Genomic DNA, 9,507 nt, shown 5'->3' with positions numbered 1-9,507 from the left:
AAAAAAAAAAAAAAAAAAAAAAAAAAAAAAATTAGGAGGATTCTCAAAGGATCGCCAACTTACTATTTTGCCACACAAGAGCATTTCTCCACAAATTACTGTTTATTATAATCATTTAAATGTTAAAACTAACTTTTTTTTTTTTTAAGCTAGAGTTGCTCTGCCACCCAGGCTGGAATGCAAGGGCATGATCTTGGCTCACTGCAACCTCTACCTTCTGGGTTCAAGCAATTCTCCTGCCTCAGCCTCCCAAGTAGCTGGGATTACAGGCATGTACCACCACGCCCAGCTATTTATTTTCCTCCCCACCCCCCGTCCCCTCTCTCTCTCTCTTTCTCTTTTTTTTTTTTTGTATTTTTAGCAGAGATGGAGTTTCACCATGTTGGTCAGGCTGGTCTCGAACTCCTGACCTCATGATCTGCTCATCTCGGCCTCCCAAAATGTTGAGATTACAGGTCTGAGCCACTGTGCCTGGCCTTATTTTTTATTATTATTTTTTGAGATAGGGTCTCACTCTGTCACCCAGGCTGGAGTGCAGTGGTGCGATCTCAGCTCACTGCAACCACTGCTTCCTGGGTTCAAGTGATTCTCCTGCCTCAGCCTCCTGAGCAGCTGGGACTACAGGCGCCACCATGCCTGGGTAATTTTTTGTATTTTCTGTAGAGGCAGGGCTTTATCATGTTGCCCAGACTGGTCTCAAACTCCTGGGCTCCGATGGTCCTTCCACCTCAGCCTCCCAAAGTGCTGGGATTACAGGCGGGAGCCACCACACCCAACCCAATTGCTTGGTTTTATAAAAATCCTTTTGGGTATTTTGCTGATTTGCCAAAATTTAAAACAAGATCACTTCCCTGTCTGTGTTTCTGTGTCATCCCAGCTGTGAAAACTTCCTTTGAGACCTTCTTTAGTTGGGAAAACTGACGCACGCAGGAACTCACCCACTCCACTCCGCGCCCACCCGCCTGACCTAGGGCAGCCTTCATTTCCACACCTAGACACTGCCTTTTAATTCTAAGATGGTCATGGAGACACCATCAAGTCACTTCCTTTGCACACATCCTCTTGTTTTGTGAACCCAGCCAATCCCATAGTCACTTACCCAAAAGGACTCCCAGGGTGAGGATGACAAGGCTGGTGGCCACCACACCAATGGTGGCCGCTCGACAGCACGCAGCGTCTGGAGTGGGGATTTCCTTGGTTGTCCTGGGCACGAGGTGTACGTCAGCCACGGTAGACTCCATGGCTCAGAGACACGCAGACAGCGAGCTGGATGCCACACAGCAAGACAGAAACATGGGGTCAAAGGCTGAAGGTACTTCTCTTCCCATAAGCAAGGGTTGCAACTATGCCCTTAAAAATGGCCGGGTGCGGTGGCTTACGCCTGTAATCCCAGCACTTTGGGAGGCTGAGGTGGGCGGATCATTTGAGGTCAGGAGTTCCAGACCAGCCCGGCCAACATGGTGAAACCCATCTCTACTAAAAATACAAAATTAGCCAGGCATGTTGGTGCACTCCAGTAATCTCAGTTACTTGGGAGGCTGAGGCAGGAGAATCACTTGAACCCGGGAGGAAGAGGCTGCAGTGAACCGAGATCGTGCTACTGCACTCCAGCCTGGGTGACAGAGCAAGACTCCGCTTCCAAAAAAAAAAAAAAAGAAGACCAGATGCGGCACTTTGGGAGGCCGAAGTGGGTGAATCACTTGAGGTCAAGAGTTTGAGACCAGCCTGGCCGACATAGTGAAACCCTGTCTCTACTAAAAATACAAAAAATTGGTCAGGCATTATGGTGCGTGCCTGTAATCCCAGTTACTCAGGAGGCTGAGGCAGGAGAATCGCTTGAACCCAGGAGGCAAAGGTTGCAGTGAGCTGAGATTGTGCCACTGCACTCCAGCCTGGTGACAGAGCGAGACTGTCTCAAAAAATGAAAAAAACAACAAGGTGGAAGTGACTGCTGGCTGGGCCGCTGTGTGAGGGTGAGGGGTTCCCGTGGGTCGCTGGGGTCCACTGCCATAAAGAATAAGTCTGAGGTTCCCATAGCTGCTGGAAAAAAGGACCCCACACTTGGGGGCTTAGAGGAACACTGAGTTATTGGCCAGGCATGGTGGCTCACACCTGTAATCCTAGCATTTTGGGAGGCTGAGACAGGAGGATTGCTTGAGCCCAGGAGTTTCAGACCAGCCTGGGCAATATAGTGAGACCCCATCTCCACAGAAAACAAACAAAAATTCGCCAGATGTGGTGGCTTACGCCTGTAATCCTAGCAACTCGGGAGGCTGAGATGGGAGGACAGCTTGAGCCCAAGAGGTGGAGGCTGCAGTGAGCTGTGATCGCACCACTGTACTCCAGCCTGGGTGACAGAGCCAGACCCTGTCTCGAAAAATTTAAAAATGGAATACTGATTTATTATCTCACAGTTCTGAAAGTCAGAAGCCTGAGATCCATCTTACAGGGCTCATCATCAAGCTGTGGGCAGGCCTGGGCCCTCCTGGGGGCTTGGGAGAATCCGTTTCCCACCTTTCCCAGCGTCTAGAGGCTCAGGCCCCCTTCCTCCCCCTTCATAGCCACAGTGCAGCCTCTTCCAGTCTCTCTCTCTCACCCTCCTGCCTTTTTTTTTTTTTTTTTTTTTTTTGAGACAGGGTGTTTCTCTGTTGCCCAGGCTGGAGTGCAGTGGTGTGATCACAGCTCACTGCAGCCTCCACCTCCGGGGCTCAAGCGATCCTCCCACCTCAGCTTCCTAGTAGCTGGGACCACATGTGTGTGCCACTACGCCCGGCTAATCTATTATTTTGTAGAGAAGGAGTCTTCCTATGTTGCCCAAGCTGGTCTCAAACTCCTGACCTCATGCGATCCTCCCATCTCAGCCTCCCAAAGCGCTGGGATTACAGGCGTGAGCCACCGCGCCCAGCCTGAGTGCCATCTTTCGAAGGGAGGAGAATCAAAGAATTTGTAACCACAGACTCTTTTTCTGTCACACTCGTCAACAACTCCTGTTGGCTCAGTGTTCAAAACAGATTCCTAATCCAGTCATTCCTCACCATCTGTGCAGCTACGGCTCTGGACGGGCCACCAGCACAGGCCACCGGCATCCCCTCTGCAGGGACTGGCCTCTTTCCTCCCTCCCTTGCCCCTTTGTGAGCCGGTCACAGCAGTTAAGGTGCCTTTGAAATGTTCATCAGATTACATCACCCCTGGCCACACACACATCAAATCCCTCCAGCAGCCTAAAACCCAGAGTTCTCCTCCTGACCTTCACGCATCATCCCTGATTTTTTTTTTTTAGAGAGTCTCTGTTGCCCAGACTGGAGTGTTGTGGTGCGATCTTGGCTCACTGCAACTTCAAATGCCCAGGCTTAAGTGATCCTCCTACCTCAGCCTCCCATAGCTGGGACCACAGGTGTGCACCACCACACCAGCCTCATTTTTCTATCTTTCTGTCTGTCTACCTACCTACCTACCTGCCTGCCTATCTATCTACCTACCTACCTACCTACCTGCTTATCTATCTGTCTGTCTGTCTGTCTGTGTCTATCTACCTACCTACGTACCTGCCTGCCTGCCTATCTATCGATCGATCGATCGATCGAGATGGAGTTTCGCTCTTGTCGCCCAGGCTGCCGTGCAGTGGCACAATCTCGGCTCGCTGCAACCTTTGCCTCCCGGGTTCAAGCGATTCTCCTCCCTCAGCCTCCCCAATAACTGGGATTACAGGTGCCGAGTACCACGCTCGGCTACTTTTTATATTTTTAGTAGAGAGGGCGTTTCGCCATGTTGGCCAGGCTGGTCTTGAACTCCTGACCTCAGGTGATCCACCCATCTCAGCCTCCCAAAGTGCTGGGATTACAGGCGTGAGCCACCACGCCCGGTCCCACTTTTCTATTTTTTGTGGAGAGGGGATCTTGCTATGTTGCCCGGGCTGGTTTTGAACTCCTGACCTCAGGCAACCTTCCTTCCTCGGCCTCCCAAAGTGCTGGGACCACAGCTGTGCTGTGCAGTGTCACAATCTCGGCTCACTACAACCTCCACCTCTCAAGTTCAAGTGATTCTCATGCCTCAGTCTACCAAGTAGCTGGGACCACAGGTGCACGCCATTACACCTGGGTAATCTTTGTATTTTTAGTAGAGACAGGGTTTCACCATATTGGAAAGGCTGGTCTGAAACTCCTGGCCTCCTGCCTTGGCCTCCTCAAGTGCTGGGATGACAGGCGTGAGCCATGGCTCCCGGCCGGCAGTAAATATTTTCATACTCACAAGGCAGTCAGGACTATGTCCTTTAACTCTGCCATTATCACACTAAAGCAGCCAACCACATGTAAAGAATTAGACACAACTATGTTCCCATCACACTTTATGGACACTAAAATTCAAATCCTGGCTGGGCGCAGTGGCTCACGCCTATAATCCCATCTCTTTGGGAGGCTGCGGCAGGACAATCGCTTGAGTCCAGGAGTTTGAGACCAGCCTGGGCAACATAGCAAGACCCCATGTTGACAGAAAGTAAAAATTAAATTAGCCAGGTGTTGTGGGGTGCGTAGCTGGGATCCCAGCTACTCAGGAGGCTGAGGTGGGAGGACTGCTTGAGCCCAGGAGGTTGAGGCTGCAAGGACATGTGATCACACCACGGCACCCCAGGCTGGGTGACAGAGCGACACCCAGTCTCCAGTAATAATAAAATGCAAAAATAATTCTTAGATTGGTGGGCTGTATAAAAACAGGGGAAGGACTAGATCTGGCTCTGGCCCACAGGATGTCGCTTCCTGACCCCTGGAATAGATATGTAATCTTTTTTATTTTTATTTATTTATTAATTTTTGAGACGGAGTCTCACTATGTCACCCAGGCTGGAGTGCAGTGGCCGGATCTCAGCTCACTGCAAGCTCCGCCTCCCGGGTTTACGCCATTCTCCTGCCTCAGCCTCCCGAGTAGCTGGGACTACAGGCGCCCGTCACCTCGCCCGGCTAGTTTCTTTTTTATTTTTTAGACACAAGGTCTTGCGCTGTCACCCAGGCTGGAGTGCAGTGGTGCGATCATAGCTCACTGCAGCCTTGACCTCCAGGGCTCAAACGATCCTCCTGCCTTAGACTCCAGAGTAACTAGGCCCACAGGCGTGCCACCACATCCAGTTAATTTTTTTTATTCTTTGTCGAGATGGGGTCTCACTATGTTGTCCAGTCTGGCCTCGAACTCCTGGCCTCCAGTGATCCTCCTGCCTCAGCCTCTAGGTGTGAGCCGCTGATCCCGGCCACCTCTCTGGTCGTTTATAATCATTTGCCAATCCCCGTTCTGGGCGATCTCCCACTGACGGGTTATCACTAAGGCTGTGAAATGTAAGAGGATTTACAGACATGAGTCCCAGAACACGGCCAGGTGGCAGCCGTGTGCAACGGCGACACCATGACCTTCATCTGTGCTCCTGCCACTTTCAGTCTCGTTGGAGCAGGGGATTCACCCAGGGTTTCCATGAGAAACTGCCTCTGTGTCGCATGGATCCCTAAGCAGAACTGGGCAGCTGTCGGCCCCTGAGGGATGTATAACGGGACACCTGGGACAGGCAGATTCCACCGGGAACACCAGGATCCTACCTCCTGGGATTCACACCCTTTGTGACCCCTTCTCATCAAGGGATGGGCCAAGGTAGCCACGGTGGCCTCAGGTAATCCGCCCGCCTCGGCCTCCCAAAGTGCTGGGATTATAGGATTACAGGTGTGGGCCACCACACCTGGTCTTTTCTTAGGCTGGAGTGCAAGTGACATGATCTCAGCTCACTACAACTTCTGCCTCCCGGGTTCAAGCAGTTCTCCTGCCTCAACCTCCCGAGTAGCTGGGACTACAGGCGCCCGCCACCGCGCCCAGATAATTTTTTGTATTTTTAGTAGAGACGGGGTTTCACCGTGTTAGCCAGGATGGTCTCGATCTCCTGACCTCGTGATCCACCTGCCTCAGCCTCCCAAAGTGCTGGGATTACAGGCGTGAGTTATCGCGCCTGGCCACGCCCAGCTAATTTTTGTACTTTCAGTAGAGATGGGGTTTCGCCATGTTGGCCAGGGTGGTCTCGAGCTCCTGACCCCAGGTGATTTGCCCGCCTCGGCCTCCCAAAGTGCTGGGATTACAGGCGGGAGCCACCACACCTGGTTCCCTAGCTTCCATTCTTTTACACTCGTGAGACCCCAACAGACCTTAACCTCAAACTCTGCATGTTCTCAGCCTGCGGGGACGCATTTCGCTCCAGAGGGGTGAATCACCTCCACATTTTCTGCAAAGGTGGATCTCATTGCCTCCCCTCCGCCTCAGCTCCCCCAGGTGTCCGCCGTGTGGGAGGAGAATGATCCTTGCCTGGCCTCCAACACACTTTTCCCCATGAGAAACCCACAGAAAAGGAAGCTGGGGGAACAATGCCATTCTGTTTCCCCAGGTGGGGTCCCCTGCACGTGCCCACGTGGTCAAGGGCTTCTCTGGAGGGAGTGGAGTTGCTCTGGACGCCTGTGGGGATGAAAACCAGGCCTGGGTGGGCAGATAAGATACAGAACACCCCATGCAGCTTGAGTTTCAGATAATCAAACATCCTTTTGTAGCCTAAGTGTGTCCCTGGGATGGTTAACTCTATGCGATACCTTGGCTGGGCTTTGGTTGTTTGGTCAAACATTATTCTAGCTATTGCTGCGAAGGTAAGTTTTAGATACAATTAACATCCATTTATTTATTTTTATTGTTTTGAGACGGGGGTCTTACTCTGTTACCCAGGCTGGAGTGCAGTGGTGTGACCATAGCTCACTGCAGCCTCCACCTCCTGGGCTCAAGAGATCCTCCCACCTCAGCCTCTGGAGTAGCTGGAATATGGATGTGTACCACTACAGCAGCTAAGTTAGAAGAGTTTCTTTGTAGAGTCAGGGTGCAGTGGCTCACGCCTGTAATCCCAGCACCTTGGGAGGCCGAGATGGGAGGATCACTGGAGCCCAGAGCTCAAGACCAGCCTGGGTCACGTAGGGAGACCCAGTCTCTAAGAAAATTTTTTAAATCATAATTTTTTTTTGTAGCGATGGGGTCTTGCTATGTTGCCCAGGCTGGTCTGGAACTACTGGCTTCAAGCCATCCTCCTGCCTCAGCCTCTCAAAGTGCCAGGATTATGGGTGTGAACCACTGCATCCAGCCCAATTAACTTTTTTTTTTTTTTTTTTGAGACAGATTCTTGCTCTGTTGCCAGGCTGGAGTGCAGTGGCACAATCTCGGCTTACTGCAACCTCCACTTCCCAGGTTCAAGGGATTCTGCCTCAGCTTCCCAAGTAGCTGGAATTACAGGTGTGTGCCACCATGCCTGGCTAATTTTTGTATTTTTAGTAGAGATGAAGTTTCACCATGTTGGCCAGGCTGGTCTGGAATTCCTGACCTCAAGTGATCCACCTGCCTCGGCCTCCCAAAGTGCTGGGATTAGAGGCATGAGCCACTGTGCCCAGCCCAATTAACATTTAAATCAGTAGATATTGAATAAAGCAGTAATGTGGTGGGCCTCACCCAATCAGTTGAAGGCCTTAAAAGACTGAGGTTCCCCAGGAGGACGAAAATCTGCCTCCAGATGGTCTTTAGGCTTGAGACTGCAGCATCAGCTCTTCCCAATGTCTCCAGCCCGCCCTGCAGATTCCAGACCTGCAGCCCCTCAGTGGTGTGAGCCAAATCCTTAAAATAAATCTCAATCTGTGTGTGCATGTGTGTGTGTGTGTGTGTGCATGTGTGCGTCTGTGGGTGCATGTGTGTGCATGTGTGGGTGCATGTGTGGGTCTGTATCTGTGTGCATGTGTGTCTGTGTGCATCTGTGTCTGTGTGTGCATGTGTGCGTTTGTGTGTGCATGTGTGGGTCTGTGTGTGCATGTGTGCATCTGCGTGTGCGTGTCTGTATGTGCATGTGTCTGTGTGTGTGTGCATGTGTCTGTGTGTGTGCACGTGTGTGTATGTGTGCATCTGTGTGTGCATGTGTGGGTCTGTGAGTGCGTGTGTGTGCATGTGTGCGTGTGTGCATGTGTGGGTCTGTGTGCATGCATGTGTACATCTGTGTGTGTGTGCATGTGTGGGTGTGTGTGCATGTGTGGGGTCTGTATCTGTATCTGTGTGTGTGTGCATCTGTGTGTGTTTGTGTGCATTTACGCATCTGTGTGTATGTGTCTGTGTATCCACTCATTTGGTCCTGTCTCTCTGGAGAATTCTGTCCCTAATCTGTATTTTAGTATGTCTCTCTCATGCGAAATTTGGGACCTTCTCCTACTAAAAAAATGTTTTGGCCGGGCGCGGTGGCTCACGCCTGTAATCCCAGCACTTTGGGAGGCCGAGGCGGGCGGATCCTCTGACATCGGGAGTTTTGAGACCAGCCTGGCCAACATGGTGAAACCCCCTCTCTACCAAAACTACAAAAAGTAGCTGGGCGTGTTGGCGCACGCCTGTAATTCCAGCTTCTTGGGAGGATAAGGCAGGAAAATCACTTGAACCCCCGAGGTAGAAGTTGCAGTGAACACTCCAACCTGGGTGACACAGAGTGAGACCCTGTTTAAAAAAAAAAGTTTTGGTTGTTAATCTGAAATTCTGGCTGGGTGCTGTGGCTCATGCCTGTTATCCCAACACTCTGGGAGGCTGAGGCAGGTGGATCACCTGAGGTCAGGAGTTCGAGACCAGCCTGACCAACAGTGAAACCCCGTCTCTAGTAACCCCATCTCTACTAAAAATACAAAATTAGCTGGGCGTGGTGGCAAATGCCTGTAATCCCAGCTACTCAGGAGGCTGAGGCAGGAGAATTGCTTGAACCCGGGAGTAGGAGGTTGCGGTGAGATGAGATCGTGCCATTGTACTCCAGCCTGAGCAAAGAGAGCAAAACTCCATCTAAAAAAATAATAATAATACAAAAATTAGCCAGGCATGATGTTGCATACCTGTAGTCCCAGCTACACGGGAGCCTGAGACAGGTCGGTCTCTTGAAGCTGGGAGGCAGAGGTTGCCGTGAGCCGAGATTGCGCCACTGCACTCAAGCCTGGGTGACGGAGCGAGACTCTGTCTCAAAATAATGAAAGAATGAATAAATACAGGTCTGAAATTCTAATGTCTCCGAGTGTGCCGAATGTTTCACTGTTGAGTCTGGCAACCCTATGCTGGGGCCCAGCCAGAATCTTCCCTCCTGAGGGGAACGTGTCCCTCTGGGAAGGGCCACTCCATGCCTGGCCGCCACCATCCAGAGCCAACGAGAAAGGAGAGATGTAGCGGGATTGATGGGGAGTGAGGTAGGGGCGGTGGGGATCGAGGCAGGGGCCACCGGTGGGGAGCAAGGCAGGGGCAGTGGGGAGCGAGGCAGGGGTGGTGGGGAGCGAGGCAGGGGCGGTGGGGAGCGAGGCAGGGGCAGTGGAGAGAGAGGCAGGGGCAGTGGAGAGGCGGGGCGGCATGGAGTGATGCAGGGGCGGCGTGGAGCGAGGCAGGGGCAGCGGTGAGCGAGGCAGGGGCAGCGGTGAGCGAGGCAGGGGCGGTGGGGAGGGAGGC

The 9,507-nt window shown here is 52.0% G+C and overlaps 1 protein-coding gene across 1 annotated transcript in view; it reads right to left on the bottom strand.

Moving 5' to 3' along the window:
* The window catches only part of TMPRSS9 (transmembrane serine protease 9), a 62,884-nt gene that overhangs the window by 33,237 nt on the left and 20,140 nt on the right, over positions 1-9,507 (bottom strand). Inside the window, 1 exon segment of the mRNA XM_017874905.1 lies at positions 1,100-1,266. Coding sequence (XP_017730394.1) covers positions 1,100-1,241 — 142 coding nt within the window. The 5' untranslated portion in view covers positions 1,242-1,266.

Source organism: Rhinopithecus bieti, unplaced genomic scaffold (genome assembly GCF_001698545.2).
Source record: "Rhinopithecus bieti isolate Rb0 unplaced genomic scaffold, ASM169854v2 scaffold_9769, whole genome shotgun sequence".
In the NCBI taxonomy this organism is placed as follows: Eukaryota; Metazoa; Chordata; class Mammalia; order Primates; family Cercopithecidae; genus Rhinopithecus; species Rhinopithecus bieti.
Note: the sequence above shows the minus strand (reverse complement) of the source record. Positions and strands in the feature narration are given on the sequence as shown.